We start from the raw sequence: 16,848 nt of genomic DNA, 5'->3' as shown, positions 1-16,848 counted from the left end.
CCAAAATGCTGAATAGTTGTACTGTGCCTGATTTCAGGAGACTATGGGGCTTATGCAGAGAGGCACGTTAAGGTCACAATCGGCAGGTTTGCGCCAAAAATGTCTGCATTGAAAGAGATAGTGGCGAGAATTTGGCGGGGCTATTCAAATTCGCCAGACATGTGGCGAGAAGCGTGATCTCGCCACTGCGAAAAAACGCAAGATTCCAGTAGCTCCGATGCGCATGAACGCGCCAATCGGAGCTACTAAATGGCACGTTTAATGGAAATTTTGCCCGCCAACAAAAGTTGGCTGTATTATGGGCTAATACCGCGCGGCTCAGAATGGCGAGTTTCACGCCAAGTGAAACTCGCCTAATTAGCCATTTCCTGCACACCGCGCTACCGGAGTTCCCTGCATACCACAACTATAAATTCCAATCCTGTGGCGAATTTAAGCAGTACCTCTCTGCATAAGCCCCTATGTTTATGACGGGGGCTAACCTCTTCGCCCACTGATTTCCAAAAAGTGTATGCTTCATTTGAACTGTAAGAAAAGAAAAAGAGACATCACAAGCTAAAGTTTAGGTTTGTCAATGAAAAAGTAGTGATGTTCTGTATATTTTGGGACCATTTTACTTTTTAAATCAAGTTGCAACTTACAATTGGATCAAAGGCAAAACTGGAATAGATTGTGTAGATATGTTAGAAGTCACATTGAGGGATTCTATTATAGTTATGTTGGATCCCAAGGATGCACCGGGATGGACAGGTATATACAGTACTACTTTAATAGTCTGGAACCAGTGACATAAACGTTCCACTTTTTTTTTGCATTTCTCCTTCTTTTGCCGTGATAGTTAAGAAGAAAGGCACCTCAGGTCTCAAACTCAGCAACCTAATGAACCTCGGGAGAAAGAAGTCTTCTTCCACAGAAAGTCCAGAGAAGTCTTTGGAAACCTCAAGTAAGTTCTCCATCCTGTGCTGTGGAATTCCCAGAAGATAAGATGATAGGAGAATGGGAAAACTATGTGGGCTAAGTGTTTCTTATCTTCTATCAACTTCTACTGTATCAGCATGATTGCCTTTTGCACTCAAGTTTCCTGACTGGTCAGTACATAAAATGATATCCATCACTCCTATTTCAACTGTTTGAGTTTTGTTTAGGGGTAATCGCTAATAATAAATCAGCCTGGAAGAAAAATGACATTTGTTGATATATATATAATTGCCATGGATTACTTGCAGATTACCTGAATGTGCTGATTAAGAGCCAGTGGAAATCCCATTATTGCTGTGTCAAGGACGGACAGCTGCATTTTTACCAGGACAGGAACAAGAGTAAAGCTGTCCATCAGCCTGTGTGTTTGATGGGCTGTGAGATCATCCCTCAACCCAGTCCAGACCACCTGTATTCTTTCCGTATTCTGCACAACAAGGAGGAGCTGGCCACCTTAGAGGTACAGAACTAGCGATGGATGTTCAAACACCATGATAACTCATACACCTACCTACATGTACAGTAAATGTTCAATCACAAAGTTAGATCTCTTTTTACCACCCACTTCTTTTAAAAGGGTTTCTTTGTTAAAAATGATCCGTCCCAAATCCCAACCTTGCCAAGCATTAAAGCTGCAGTTCAAGCAATATCCTACATGTTTTTTATTTTTAATAAATCAGTTCTGTACTATGAGAAAATACTTGTAGCATTTAAAAAAAATGTTTTAAAGACATTTTAAATGTTTCTAATGTAGGAATCATTTCCAAAGTGACCGCCCCCTTCCCCTTCTGATAGGCTCTGGCTCTTGAGCCCCGCCCTCTCTCTAGCAGTGCACCAATTGTATCTAGAAACTGCCCAGTCAATCATATTCCAGGACTACATTGCCAACAATGCTGTGCAAGAACTGAATTAAATAACCCGGAGCAAGCGATCGATTAGAGGGGAACGGATCAATCTGCAGCTTAGCTAATCACTTATCAGTGTGCAGACTGTATTGATGCACATATTGAATGGGAAATATATATATATATATTTTTTTTTTAAACGGCATCTTGAACTGCAGCTTTATTAAAGTCTGATTGATATGCCAAATGGAGAAATTTGACAAGTTTCCTAAGCGACACGTCAAAATTCCCAAAAGTATGGCAACCTGGCTCTATGCGAGCAACCCCCAAACTCAATCCTCCTGAAGTCCTCACACAGATCACTTCTTTACCTTGATCACTTCCTAGAGAGGCTGAGATGCGGAGGAAACAATTGCAGTTTCCCGTAGGGAATATCCAAAAATCTATACCCTCCTTACCATAGGTTCAGAACTCCACGCTTGATACTCACCATGAATAACTTATACTATGCATATTTACTCTGTGATGCAATGGTACTGCCCCCCTACCCTCCCCTATTTTATTTCTGCCCCCCCCTCCCCATGTATGCTTTCTATGTTTACAAAACTTCAAATACAAATTTAAGTTAATAAAAAAGAAAAAATGTAAAATGATCCGTCCCTATCCACAACATTTGAAGCTACTTTATTGTATCCCATAATAAGATTAACTTGCAGAGCCTTCGACACCCCCTCTTCTTTTTTTTACCTTAAGCATGAAACGTAGGACCCTAAATCTTGTTGTGACCCAAAGCTGTTGCTTAGTTGGCCAACTTAATGTCGTCACTTTTTGGTTCTTTTGTTATTTGTCACTTACATAAATCACTCCATCTAACGCATTATAAAAATGACACAAATATACCCACATAAACACGGTCTTTCCTTTGAATCTGAAGTCTCAATGTTTTAACAGTGGAGAACATTAGTGCAACTGTTACTGGAATCAAAATCCAAACCAGGGAAGCTTCTCCTTTAATCCTTTGATATTACGTGACGGGTTTTCCATGCATAAGCGCCCTCTGCTGTAGAAGCCAGGCATGTTTATTCACCATTATTTGGTTAGACAATGCAGGGGCCGTTTCTTTCCCCTGGTATTCTGCCACTGGGATACCATTTTAGCCAAAGAATAAAATGACAGCAGCCTAAATCATGTCACAGTCAGAAATGTACCAAGTTTACCCATCCACTTCATAAAAGCTTCGTATAACTTTGTCTGTCTACACACATACAGTGGTTTAGTACAGGAGAAATATAGAAATACATATGCATGCTATTTCATTTGTGCGTTTCCTGGAGAAGGAACCTGTTGGTTCCCATACATAGCTCACAGTGTTTACATCTCAGAGTTCAGATACCAGCATTCTGTCTAATCTCACAACATGTTGGTTTATGAAGCCCTCAGTGCAAACTCATGACTTTTCAGTCAGTAGAAGAATTCTAATGGAAAGAGGAGGCACTTAGGTAGCATGAATGTAGCCAATCCTTACACTTGATTTATCCAAGAAGTCACCTGAGCAGGTACAATAACATGTAGTGTTTCAGGGCACCCAGATCCTTCCTCAGGTATGTGCTCCCATCACCTTAATCTTCAGTGTGTACTTCCATGTTTCTGTATATTTACGGACGGTCTGTAATAAAATACAAAAAGAGTGACCATCCGATGTGTTTTAGCTCAAGCAGCTGGTCAATAAAACCTTAACTGTTTGGAAGGTCCCCTGGGGCATATATGGGGGCGTGCTGACATTTGCTGGGCTTTCTATTCCAGGCAAAGTCATCAGAGGACATGGGCCATTGGCTGGGGCTCCTCTTGTCAGAGTCAGGGTCAAAAACTGATCCAGAAGAATTCAGTTACGATTATGTGGATGCTGATCGGGTTTCCTGCATCGTCAGTGCAGCCAAGAATTCATACTTGTAAGTGTATGATCCTTACTTTTCCTATATAAACACTCCCCAGATTATAAACAGGACCTCATCATTATAAACTGCAGCATTTATGATGTTTATATGAAAAGTCAAATTATATTTAGGAACCAGGAGTTTACATTGCTCTTCCGCAGTGGAAGAAAACAATTGAAGAGAAATACGAAGGGTATGAGAATGTCGTAGATTCTCACAGGACCCCCAGACTAATAGGGTTTGTGGGGGAAAAACTCCAAAAGCAAAAAATTGGGGGGGCGCGACGGTTACAGAGAACCGCGTGTTTCCCGAAGGCATTTAAATTAAATGCTGGGGGAGCGGTGAAGGCCTCTGTAACTTCACTTACCTTGGCTCAGACTGCTTCCAGCGACTCGTTGCCCCATGACGCCGCGGGTCACGTGACACCACGTTGCCATGGCAACGTGACGTCAGAACGCCGTCGCCAAGGAGGGGGGTGGGAGAGCAGGCAGGGTGTGCAGGGGAATATGATTGCACACCCCTGACTTAATACACATGGGAGATGCATCTTCTGGTTACTTAAGAGTGAGCACTCAGGAAAGACTAGATACAAAAAATAATCCGGCGCCTAAATACAAATAAATACTGTGCTAATAATTATCTGACCATATATAAAGTCCAGACGTGGAATCCTGTAGTCTATAAATATGGGAAATGTAATCTTGAAAACCTGCAGTCTTCTATACTTCCAAAGCGCGCGCACTGCAGTGAGCATTGAGCAGGGGAAATACTTGAAGTGTGTTTTCGCGCTGCTGCCGGTGCACGTCGCACTCTATTACCCAATCAGAGTGAAGCTTGTTTCCAGGAAAGTGCATTACAGTCCAGATCCCTTAAAACTGATGCAAGTCATTTGGGCAAATACAGGCAGGACACAATGTAACTTCCCAGCCATCGGCAAGTGAGCTCCCCGTGTCAACATTAATCCTAGTAGCCAAAGTGAGAGTGGCTGCAGATCCTTGGATGTTACTCCAGGGTTCTTTGTGACTTTCTAGATGATTTGCTGGTTTGTTCTTGGAGAGATTTTGGTAGGACGACAGTTCTTGGGTAACGTGACTGTGGTCTTGAACTTTTTCCATTTGTAGACTATCTGTCCGACGGTGGATTGGTGGAGCCCCAAATCCTTACAAATGGTTTTGTAACCCGTTCAAGACTGATGAGCATCAATAACTGCTTTTCTGGGGACCTCAGAGATTTATTTTGATCGTGGCATGACGTGTTTCCACAAACCTGTATGGTGAAAACCAAACTCACATAGTTTCTGATCTTTATATAGGATGGGGCCTCCCAAACGCACCCCTGAAGATCTACCTAATTATTTAATCGCCTATTTCTAATTATCCCCTTTAATTTAGCTGATAAAACCAGGGTTTGACTTACTTTCACACATACCCTGACTCTTAATTACTCATTGTTTGTCTAATTCATACATTATTTTGTTTCAAAAGACATGGAATTGGTTAATATAAACACTGTTGGATATTTAAGAAAAGACTGGTTTTGATTCAAGAAGGTTATCATGGAAAAACTATGGAATTTCCGTAATTATTATTGGGTGGGGGTGAGGAGGGTATATCCATACCACTAACTGCAGTTCAAAATATAAAAGGATAAGGTATCGTTCTGTAACGTTGCTCATCTCTGAATAGGAAGCGGACCCGCAGGGCTGAGGTAGGGGTATAAGATCCCCCACCAGAGCCAGGGGACAGAGTCCTGTTAGAGTAGTCGTGATCCCGGCAGAGGTCAAGGCAGGCGGCAAAGTTTCAAGTCCGGGTACAAGCTGGGGTCAAGGCAGGCGGCACATGAGCAGTTACCGGGTAACAGGCAATAGAGAATCCAAAAGAACAGGGAGAGCTCAGGAACAGGGCAGGCTCAGGAATCAGGAATCAGGATACAAGGGGCCCACGCACACAGGGAAATGCATACAGTGCTCAGGCAGGGGCTTGGAGTCACTGACAGTTATTTTAAGCCATGGAGCAGGTACAGCAAATTGAGGAACAAGATTGCCAGGAACTAAGATGGCCACAACAGCCAAATAAGGGCAAGCTCCAGCAAAACCCTGGACCGGAACCCTTACATGTTCCTAGTACGCAGGTTAGAGCAATCCACCAACATCCCTGTGTTGAGTAATATCAAGAGAAACGAAAACCATTAATGAACATCCAAAATAACTAAGGCTTAGCAAGTCATCTAAGTCAGGGGTGCGCAAACTTTTGGTGCTGCGCCCCCCCTGCCTGACCGCCCCCCCCCCTTACCTTTGTGCCGGCGTCAAATGAAACCGCAATGTCCTGTGACATCATGTCACGCCACGTTGCAAGGGTGATGGGCGTCGAATGATGCCGCGGGGTCATTTGACGCTGCATTGCATTGGCGACGTATCGTCCAAAGCCGTCTGAATCAAGGTAAGTGAGTTACAGAGGCCTCGTGCGTTCCCCCCCCCCCCCCCCCCCCGGCATTTAAATGCCTTGGGAAGAGTGTGGGGCCTCTGTAAACGCTGCAGTTTGCGCACCCCTGATCCAAGTCATGTGGTGTCATGGTGTCTCATTTAAAAATTCACTCGACCTCCTTCTCCAACAGTGATGTACGGTCTACTGATTCAGACACTTATTAACATACTGTATCCCAATTAAGATTAACGGGGATAGAATCAGTGTATTGTTGAATTGCAGGTGTGGCACCTTTTTTAATCGTGCTCTTGCGTTCTATAAAATGTCTCCTCAATTCTCTTGTGCCCTTTTTTCAACCCACTATTTAATCCTCAACGTAACTCCGTGCGCCTGTCCGTACCTTGCAGCTTAATGCAGAGGAAATATTCAGAGCCCAACACTTACATTGACAACCCGCGCGGGGGGAGGAGTCAGCAGGAGGATCTGTACGATGACGTCGATGTGTCAGACACAATGGTAGGTTGATTACATTGTTTAGGCAGGGGTTCTCAACTGCAGTCCTCAAGATCCCCCAACAGGACAGGTTTTAAGGATATCACAGCTTCAGCGCAGGTGGCTAAATCAGTGGCTCAGTCAAAGACTGAGCCACTGATTTGGATATCCTGAAAACCTGACCTGTTGGGGGGGTCTTCCAAACTGGAGTTGCCCACCTCTGGTTTATGCTATATGCATGAATGACTTTAGTGTACATCTTGCTGATAGAGGAACCTACTAATTAGGGGGGAAATTGAGTTTCTGTGCAAAAACAGACAATAGCTATGTATCCATAAAATGGGAGAGACCTCGATTTTTACAATAATGTCCCTTTCTTCTTATACATCACTGACACCGGTTAACCTACGCAACTCTCGGAGAGACGTATTCAAATAAGAATTATGTATGCACACAGTATATTGCTTAAATATTTCTGTACATATGCATATTTTTCTTATTTTAATATATTTCAAGTTGAATGGGTTTAGTCTGGGTTGTGCAAGAAGATGTGGATCCATTTTGTACAGAGAGAGTCCTCTCTTTGTTAAACAGAACACTTTTGACATGAAAATAATATGCAAATATGATTTTTTTTTGGTTCCGATATTGAATACGGCAAGAACACGATTTGGGAAAGATTTGACCGTATCAGGTCAAATTGTCTGCTATTTTGACGTCCTTTAATGAATATGCCCCCTTGGATCTGTGAGACCCTTGACTGAAGGAAGCTAAATGCAAGAAGGGGTTAATTTGTTCAGCTAAATATTGAGGAACATTTTTGTATGGAGATAAAAGGGGATTTCTTTAAGGTTGAGATAACTTTTAATGAACAAGATTGTTCTGCATAACCTTTCCTGACCTCACAAGATGAGATCTAGAAAGAACACATCCATGCAGATCCAGCACATACATGCATTTGGATCATTCTATATCCGGAGGCAAAAAATCTACAGATCTGTATAAAAAAAACAGAACTTTAATTTGCAGCCTGTACTGTATATTCTTTTAATCGTTCTATTTAGAGTTACAGAAAATAAACACTATATTGTTTTTGGATGTGATCTCAGGTTTTTATAACTAGGAATGCAAGTTTAAGTGATTTCCACAAAGTGATTAAAGTGCCGTTAAATAATTAGCAGGCTGTTTATGATTGAGATGCTGAACCGGTTCCATTATGAGGCAAATTTCGTTAGGAAAAAGGTTTATGCGATATTCATATTCTGTAATGAAGAGGGAAGAAAATTTGAATATAAAGTTAGTTAGAGTACAGGCTTATAAATAAACAGGTATGATTATCCCCTAGGGCAGAGCTGCTCAACTCCAGTCCTCAAGACCCCTCAACAGGTCAGGTTTTCAGGATATCCCTGCTTCAACACAGGTGGCTCAAGTGGATTGAGCCACCTCTGCTGAAACAGAGACTGATTGAGCCACTTGTGCTGAAGCAGGAATATCCTGAAAACCTGACCTGTTGGTGGCCATTGAGCTCCGGAGTTGGCTACCCCTACCCTAGTACCATTACATTTTGACCACAGCTTACACTTCACCTTCGGTCATTTATTCCTGCGCAGGAAGAAGAGGACCACAAAAGTGAAGTCAAAAGTGAAGTAGAAGACAAGACGTATCTAGACCTAATCCCCGGGAGATCCTTCCTGCACTGCGCGGGGATGAAGTCCCTATGCAAGTCCCGCTCAAGTTCTCCCGGGCCAGAGAGATCAAACATCAAGAAAGATAAAGAAGAGAAGGACCAGTTGCCCATGTCATGCGCAGAGCAGGAGCCTTCCAATCCCACTCCGGAGGTGCCCAACAAGGTATTTTGAGGGAAGAGAACATTATTTAACTTGTTGCAGGTTGGGTTGCCAGGTGTCCAGTATTCAACCGGACTGTCCTGTATTTGGACACTGCCCAGTAAAAAAATCAGAGGTGATACTGGAAATGTATGTATTACCTCTCTTGACACTATGACCTGACCAACTTGGGGGGCCGCGGGATTTCCCCAAGCAGGGAGAGAGCGGGGCTGGGAAGCTTCTTCAATCCTGATTGACTGTTGCTGGGTAATACAGAAAATCAGGAGGAGGTGTCAGGAACCTGGGGTGTGGCCATGGAGAGGAGGAAACAGCATGGAGCGGAAAAGGTGTGCGTATGCGCCGCGCCTTTCACCATTGTGTCCAGTATTTTTGGAGAAGCCACCTCGACCCTAGTTGCAGACCCCTCTTACAGCAAAAGGGTTAGAGGCAAAGTCTGACAGCACATCAAAAATCTGCATTTTCTCATTCATCCTGGTCCATGTGAACTTTTAACAATAAACCATTGTGGTGACCTGGCCGCTCAACCTAATACTCATGTGAAGTCTTCCTGTTGGTTCCTGTCTTGAAGAAATATTATTATTTTGGGGGGCACTCTTGAAAATGTGGATCTTCTAGAAACAGGTTTTTTTATACTCTTATTTTTATTTATTTTTTAAATTGCTCCTGCATCATTTCCTGTGCTGCGTGAGCCCCGGGTAATCTTGAACAAAAGCAAAACGTGGAACGTATTCTGCGGACGTGTTTTTGCCGTTCAGCTTTGCAGCCTAAATTTGGAAAGCGTTTGACTGCGAAACCAACATAAGACATGACAGATGGCAATCTATATTCACTTTAATGTAATTGCAATTAACAGATAGAACTGCACCTGGTCATGGATGCAAATTCCTACCATATTATATGTAGTACACACTGAGAACTCAAGTATTGCTGGGACACTGCGGCTTCCGAACCTTGAATGTGAGCTACACATTGTAATAGAACTGGGGTGCTCAACTCCAGTCCTCAACCCCAAGGCCAGGTTTTCCGGATATCTCAGATTCAGCACACATGGCTCATGATTGAGCCACCTGTGCTGAAGCAGGGATATCCTGAAAACCTGACCTGTTGAGGGGCTTGAGTACTGGAGTTGAGCATCCCTGTAAATAGAACATTCTATTGTTTTTGAGAGGTCAAGAAGAGATGTTTTTATGACAAACTGTAACTTCTCCGTATTATGGTGGGGTTCTCCTTGACAGTATTCATTTCCACCTGAGAGTAATAACATATGCCCCTCATCAAATTGCTCTAAACGAATATGTGTGTTTAGCACTAAAGCTGATGCTGCTTTAGGCCTCGGCCATGGTTGTTGCTGGCGGGCGGAGGCGCGCTGAGGCTGAGGGAAAGCGGGTGCTTTCCCTGGCCTTAGACAGCGCACCGTCCGGGGGCGTGTCGGCAGGCGGGCCAGTGACGTCTCTGAGCTGGTTCGCCCTCATTGGGCAAACCGCTCACGTGACCAGCCCTGCGCTCCGGCAAGCGCGAAGATTTAAAATTTCCCTAAGACCTACGCTTCCGCGCGCTTGCGGAAGCGTAGGCGAGCCCCTACTAAAGCCGCTCTCATTGCGGTTGCAGGGGCTCAGTGCCGAGCGGAAGCGCGCCTCTGCCCGCAAGCACTAAACATGGACGCGGCCTAAGACTATTGTCCAAAATTAACATTTTAAAATATAGTGAGAATTTCCAAACATTTGTACCATGCAACCCTCTTTTTGCCGTTTATAACCAAAATATTTATTTGGCATTTTTTTCACAAAAAAACACATCCAATCCAAGTAAGAGTTTTTGTGTATACAATAAAGCTATTAACACATGTGGTACTTATTTCAATGGTTGCTGAGGTTTAGGGCAACGAAGCTATAGTATAGTGACCCCTGTGTCAAGTTCCCATAACGTCCCCAGACAGGAATTGTGCAGCGTTTCCAGTCTGATGTGTATTTTGAGTGCACTCCCTATTATACTGTATATCGGTTTTGCAATATGTAGTGAGATGAAGCCATCAATGAGTGAACCATTGAAGCCTTAGTATGTGATCTTAATATGCAATCACAGGGATCCCTGCAGTCACGGTTTTCATTTTTATGATACAGGAGCAAGAAGAGCTTCCAGTGGAACCTACCCCTGATATCCAGATAAACACAGCCATCACCGAAATAGCCAGCCCGCAGCTAGCAAAACGCAGTAAGGAAAGGGCAGACAGAGCTAAAGTGAGCAGTCCAGGTAGGTTATTGTCCTGCAACAAGCTGTCAAAATGTTTGACCCTTTCTGTTGCCTGGTCGCTTCAGGTGTCCTAGAACAGGGGTGCTCAACTCCTGTTCTCATTCCCCCCAAAAGTTCAGTTTTCAGGATATCCCAGCACGTGACTCAGTCCCTGCTTCAGCACAGGTGGTGCAGTCTTCAACTGAGCCACTGATTCAGCCGAAGCAGGGATAGCTTTAAAACCTGAGCTGTTGGGCGGGTTCTTGAGGACTTGAGTTGAGCACCCCTGATCTAGAACTTGATATATCACTAACTAGCTTACAAGTAACCGCTGACACCAGCGAACCTATTCAATTAGTGAGACACATAGATTAACTAGCGTTGGCGATGGGAAAGCGTTGGCGATGGGGAAAGCGTTGGCGAAGGTAAGGCGTTGGCGATGGGAAGGCGTTGGCGATGGGAAGGCGTTGGCGATGGGAAGGCGTTGGCGATGGGAAGGCGTTGGCGATGGGAAGGCGTTGGCGATGGGAAAGCGTTGGCGATGGGAAAGCGTTGGCGATGGGAAAGCGTTGGCGATGGGAAAGCGTTGGCGATGGGAAGGCGTTGGCGATGGGAAGGCGTTGGCGATGGGGAAAGCGTTGGCGAAGGGAAGGCGTTGGCGATGGGAAGGCGTTGGCGATGGGAAGGCGTTGGCGATGGGAAGGCGTTGGCGATGGGAAGGCGTTGACGATGGGAAGGCGTTGACGATGGGAAGGCGTTGGCGATGGGAAAGCGTTGGGAGAGGGCAGCATTTATTAAAAATGGACGAAAATTTCGAAAATGTTGCAAATGTGTATGATATTGTGAACACAAATGTAGTTTCATGATCTGATCCCCCAAAGAGCAAAATAGACAACATGGTCATGAGTTATGTGACAGGGAATTGTTTCTGACATGCTTAATGGTTAAAACTCGGAGAGTCCAAGTGCCGCCTTTTGCTAGCCGCATGCTTGCCCCCGATCTGAGATGCAGCTGGGTTGTGGGATGAAACGTTCACTCTTGTTTTCTGCTACAGCCATAGAATCCAAACTGGGGAAGAACCGCACAGAAGCCGAAGCCAAGCGCTTCACTGAGGAGAAGGAAAGGCTGGAGAAAGAGCGAGAGGAAATCCGCATGCAACTGGCACAACTTCGCAAAGAGAAGAGGGAGCTCAAGGAAACCATAGCTACCTGTGCTGGTGAGAAGTAGATACGAAGTCATAACCTTAGGGGGCGAACATATACGGTATATATATACACACACACACACACACACACACAATGAATACTTCTGTAAGGTACAATATTATTACAATGCTGCGCTACTCATATTGGTTAGAATATATTTTGTGGATGTCGTGTTCCTCACCTGTTGTGATGCAAAAGCCATCCACCTATCTCACTGGGTTTCCTCTCCTTGGGCCTCCCTGACCACACCTGGTTTCATATGCAACTTAGGAGAATGCACTGTGTGCAGGTGCATTGGTTATCCCTAAAACCTGGTGGGGTCAATAAGAAGAGTTTTGACTGACCTATCGATCGGATGCATTAGTGATGCTTAGAATGGGAATGGGGAATCAGAATACAATCTGTTATTTATTAAATGCATCTTCTTTACCACTAGTACTTATCCCAGCTTTGTCTTGTGGTGGGTTTCTAATATTACTCTCCTATCGTTTAGGACAGGGGTGCTCAAGTCCAGTCCTCAAGCTCCACCAACAGGTCAGGTTTTCAGGATATCCCAGCTTCAGCACCGGTGGCTCAATCAGTGGCTCAGTCAAAGACTGAGCCTCTGAGCCACCGGTGCTGAAGCAAACTAATTGAGACACCTGTGCTGAAGCAGGGATATCCTGAAAACCTGACCTGTTGGGGGGGCTTGAAGACTGGATTTGAGCACCCCTGGTTTAGGGGATGCATCTTTCGGTCAGTATTAGTTAATCTCCCTCCTTGAAGAGTGGGCCTGCCCAAAGCAGCACAAGCATGTTTTATTTCAGTACTTATAGAATGCTGGTGATTTGTATCTGTATACTTGTATATTACTAGTAATGAAGATTACTTGTTAAAGGTGCAATTCAATTTTTTCAAATGTGTCAATATTGGGGTCCTGAACCCTAGGCAGTATTCTGTACAGAAAATGAGCTTTGCCACGTGTGTGGGAGCTGGATTTGGAATGCACTGGCTGCACTTGATAAAACATACTGTGTCCGTGAAACCCAAACCACATGTCATTTCAGTGGCCATATGTGAAGAATCAACTGTTTAAAAAAATGAAATATTAAAAGAAAAAAAACCCGTAGATTTTAATTTCAAATGAGGGCTGTGACCTCACATATCTACGTGTTTAAACAAGGATTGCCCCCCTCCACACACACATAAGCCCCCCTCCCCCTTGGGCAACACTTGTGAACAGATAAGAAGATGCCTCCGGCTTCTCTCATGGAGCACTCTGGCAAATTCTCCCTGCCACGAGTATAATTCTAATAGATATTAGGTGTTCTCATGGCAGATAAAAGCCTCTTGCCCAGCCTGGAAGAGAAGTTGCGCGGCAAAGAGGAAGAATGCAAAGAGAAGGAAAACCATCGTGTGGACCTGGAGTTGAACATTGTGGAGGTCAAGGAGAACCTGCGGAAAGCAGAGTCTGGACCAGTGACCCTGGGAACAGCTGTGGACACCACGCACCTGGACATCAGCCCAAGTGTAAGTCTGGGGAATAGCGTTACAGTAATAACCTACACTGCAGTCACCTTTCATTCTATGGAAGCTTCCTGTATGATGCCAAGACTGCATCTGCGGCCATTGTTCATTTGGAATATAAAAGGTAATATATAAATAAATATGAGCTATGATTTCACAGCAGGTATAGTAATGGTTACATAGTTACATCGTAGATGAGGTTGAAAAAAGACATACGTCCAGCAAGTTGAACCTATGCTAAATTTAGAAGACAAATACTTATCCTATATTTGTATTTACAGTATATTGATTCAGATGAAGGCAAACAAAAAACCCCAGTGAAATATCATCTAATGTTAACTCGTAATGGGAAAAAATTGTGAAATCTAATGGTTGATATTTGTTATATCCCAGATGGTCACCATTTTTTATAAACACATACTGTAGCACGTTTAGAAGAATTGCTGGCGTGTTACCAGATAAAGAGATTATTTGCAGACAGCATAACACGGTTTGTCAAAATGTAAAAATACATCAAAAGAAAATGTGTTGTTTTGTGCGATATATCACCGATTTGCTCCTATAAAGCAACAGCAGATTAACTGTAGCAAAAGGACATCGTTAAATCAACAAAGTTTGGAAATAAAAGCCTGTATACAATGTTTGAGACATGCAACTGCAGAAAGTTGTTGGGGGTTTGAGGCTGGAGAACAAACAGCACTAGTTTCAGATTTAACTTGTGTCCAGTGATTTCCTTTTCATCTCCCTTTGCTCTCTGACCTTTTTTTATCCGTGGTTTTCATACCCAGGTGAAGAGCAGCAGCCCAACGTATGTTCCCGATTCTTCCCCAGTAAACTCAGCCATGGCATTGAAGAACAGACCCCTGTCCATCAAGACCACAGGAAAAGGCACCGTCCTACAGAAGGCCAAGGTAAAGGCAACGAGGGCATCAGATGGGAAGGATGTGACTAATGTTACACTTACACTATGTACACACCCCAAGTCAGAAATCTCTACACATGGACACACCTGCAGCCACATTCAGATACACAGGCTTCCCTGACACTCGGCAAAGAGTGGCCGGCCATTACAGAAGAGACGTGTCAGCAGCACTTCTCCCAGAAGGTGACAGACATCTATATTAACATTAAACCCATGTCATTCTTTTGTAGGAATGGGAGAAGAAAGGTGCAAGTTAGGACAAAGCTCAAGCATTAACAATGGACAGAGACACGCGTGTCATGTTGACGTGTTGGACAGCTGCTCCCGAGAGCCTTATTTAACAATGAGATGGCGGCCCACCCTTTAACGAAGGAGCGCGAGTGCCGAGGTTTCCTGCTCAGAGACAACCCGGCGTCATCTAAATCTAGCAGCGGATTCCTCCTCCTGCGTTGGATGTGAAATCGCTCAGGGGGATCAAAGCTGTCCCAAATACAAACATTTGCACCAGCCCAGCTGCTGGGAGGAAGGTACACCCACTGGCCAGGGTAACACAGGTCCCATTGGAAGGTATGGGCTGTGGCTGAGTTACAGCACCATTCTCCTGGACAAATAGCCTACCCCACTGCGGAACATCCACAGGCATGTAGGGTTTGCAAACCGAATCCAGATCTATAGGGCACTTTGATTCAGTTTTTGCTCTTTTGTCATCTTTCTCAAAGCATTATAATGGTGGCACCCACCATCATAGAGAGCTTGACACCTCCCCCACTCCCCCCAAGCACTCAAGTGGTTAATATAGACATCATACAGTACAATCTGTTGCCTTTGTTTGTTTTTAACCATTTAGAAATGAGGATTTAAAGGTGCAGTCCCACTTTGTGCATACTGAAGACGAAGTAGAGTGAAAGCCTGTTTGTATGATTGTTATAATAATTTGAGACATATTCAGCAACTTTGCAAAAGTATGTGTTATTGTGAGAGCCTAACTGTAAGAAGTACAATAATACATATGATGGGATGTACAAATCAGACTCCTGAGTGAGATAGGGCAGGGAGGCTCAACTCCAGTCCTCAAGCACCCACAACAGGTCAGGTTTTCAGGATATCCTGGCTTCAGCACAGGTGGCTCAATCAGTCTTCGACTGAGCCTCGGATTGATCCGCCTGTTTTATAGCTGGGATACAATTTGGAAAAAATGTGTGTGGTGCTAAGAGCTATAATACAGATGTGTAGCTGGGATATCCTGAAGACCTGTCCTGTTGGGGGAGCTGTGTGGTCAGGAATAAGGGGAAAAAAATGTCTTTCCTTTACAATGGTTATTGGTAAAATAAATGTACCCTTACATTCAGTTAGGTGGACTGGGACTGCACTTTTACGAATGCAAATGATTATACTTTATTTGTTAATATCACCTTCATTTTGCGGTCTTCAGTGATTCTTACTTCTCTTTTTCCAGCAGCAGCGCTCTGCGGCTCTGTGTTTCACGGGTTATTTCCTGGCATAGGAAGTAATGGTTTTGGTGCCTAAAGATGAAAAATGTATTATATTTCAAAAGAGAAATTAAAAAGGAAAAGACAGAGTGCTGAATATTTCGGGGGTTTTTCTGGATAAGAGGAATCGATTTGGACCATTAAAGAATTGGACCATGGTCATGCAGATTTGCATCAATCTGAATCTGCTGCAGGACTGTCAGAGTTAGCTTGATATTTAACCCCTCGTGTTACAATTGTGAGTGTCAGCCCAGGCAGTCAGATATGGCAAACATTCTCTAAATCTGCCAGAGAAGCAGCAGTGCATTGCAGAGCAATATAGAGACATGCAGAGCATTTTGTTGTTGACCGCTTTGGCATCAAAGGGGTTAATATAGTGTTAACAGAGATAACTTAAACTAGCGCTAGACCAATTGTGTCTATGTGCAGTGCATATAAACGTGTGCTGAAGCTGCCTGGTGATTCTACTAAGGGTGCAATCTACAGTGAACCCTAAAAACAATATAATAATACAATAGTGGAATAAATACCTGGCGCATACAAAATGTGATAATATTAACAATAAATTATAAAGGATATATCAGTGAAGTGAAGTCTTTTCAAAGTCAATAAGTGAAATGGACTCTGTCCTTGATTTGGGTAGAATAAAATCACTCTTCTGCAGCAAGTGTGTTCCTATTGATTGAGACAAAAACAGAGACACCACATTGCGCAGTATTGACTTAACAGCAGATGATGTTCTCCCCTGTATGCCTCTAAATGAAATGCCCACTTACTAGATATAAAGTGGGTCTCGTGCAGTTGAGAGAATCTGTATCTTTGTTTCTTCAAATCCAGACGTTCACAGGTTAACCCGAACCCCACGTGTTGATTCTGTCTCTCCTGGATCCTTGAAGAAACTCCGTCTCTGGAAGATGTTTTCTCTTTCTGTGCTGCTCTCCTGTATGTGTCTCCAGCGTGGGGATATACAAACAACA

General features: G+C 43.8%; 1 protein-coding gene across 5 annotated transcripts in view; it reads left to right on the top strand.

Annotated features, from left to right (window-relative positions):
• AFAP1L2 (actin filament associated protein 1 like 2) overlaps positions 1-16,368 on the top strand; it is a 113,545-nt gene extending 97,177 nt beyond the window's left edge. For 2 of the 5 annotated variants that reach the window (XM_075611968.1, XM_075611967.1), the window contains exons 11-20: positions 839-943; positions 1,227-1,438; positions 3,627-3,772; positions 6,588-6,696; positions 8,283-8,522; positions 10,640-10,769; positions 11,803-11,964; positions 13,257-13,462; positions 14,248-14,370; positions 14,612-16,364. In XM_075611968.1, the coding sequence (XP_075468083.1) occupies positions 839-943; positions 1,227-1,438; positions 3,627-3,772; positions 6,588-6,696; positions 8,283-8,522; positions 10,640-10,769; positions 11,803-11,964; positions 13,257-13,462; positions 14,248-14,370; positions 14,612-14,638 (1,460 nt within the window). In that variant the 3' untranslated portion in view covers positions 14,639-16,364. Of the gene's footprint in view, positions 1-838; positions 944-1,226; positions 1,439-3,626; positions 3,773-6,587; positions 6,697-8,282; positions 8,523-10,639; positions 10,770-11,802; positions 11,965-13,256; positions 13,463-14,247; positions 14,371-14,611 lie in introns of all 5 variants that reach the window. The other 3 variants (XM_075611965.1, XM_075611966.1, XM_075611969.1) reach the window with 3 other exon arrangements.
• The last annotated feature ends 480 nt before the right edge of the window (positions 16,369-16,848 follow it).

Source organism: Ascaphus truei, chromosome 8 (assembly GCF_040206685.1).
Source record: "Ascaphus truei isolate aAscTru1 chromosome 8, aAscTru1.hap1, whole genome shotgun sequence".
Classification (NCBI taxonomy): domain Eukaryota; kingdom Metazoa; phylum Chordata; class Amphibia; order Anura; family Ascaphidae; genus Ascaphus; species Ascaphus truei.
This window is presented reverse-complemented; position numbering and strand designations above follow the sequence as displayed.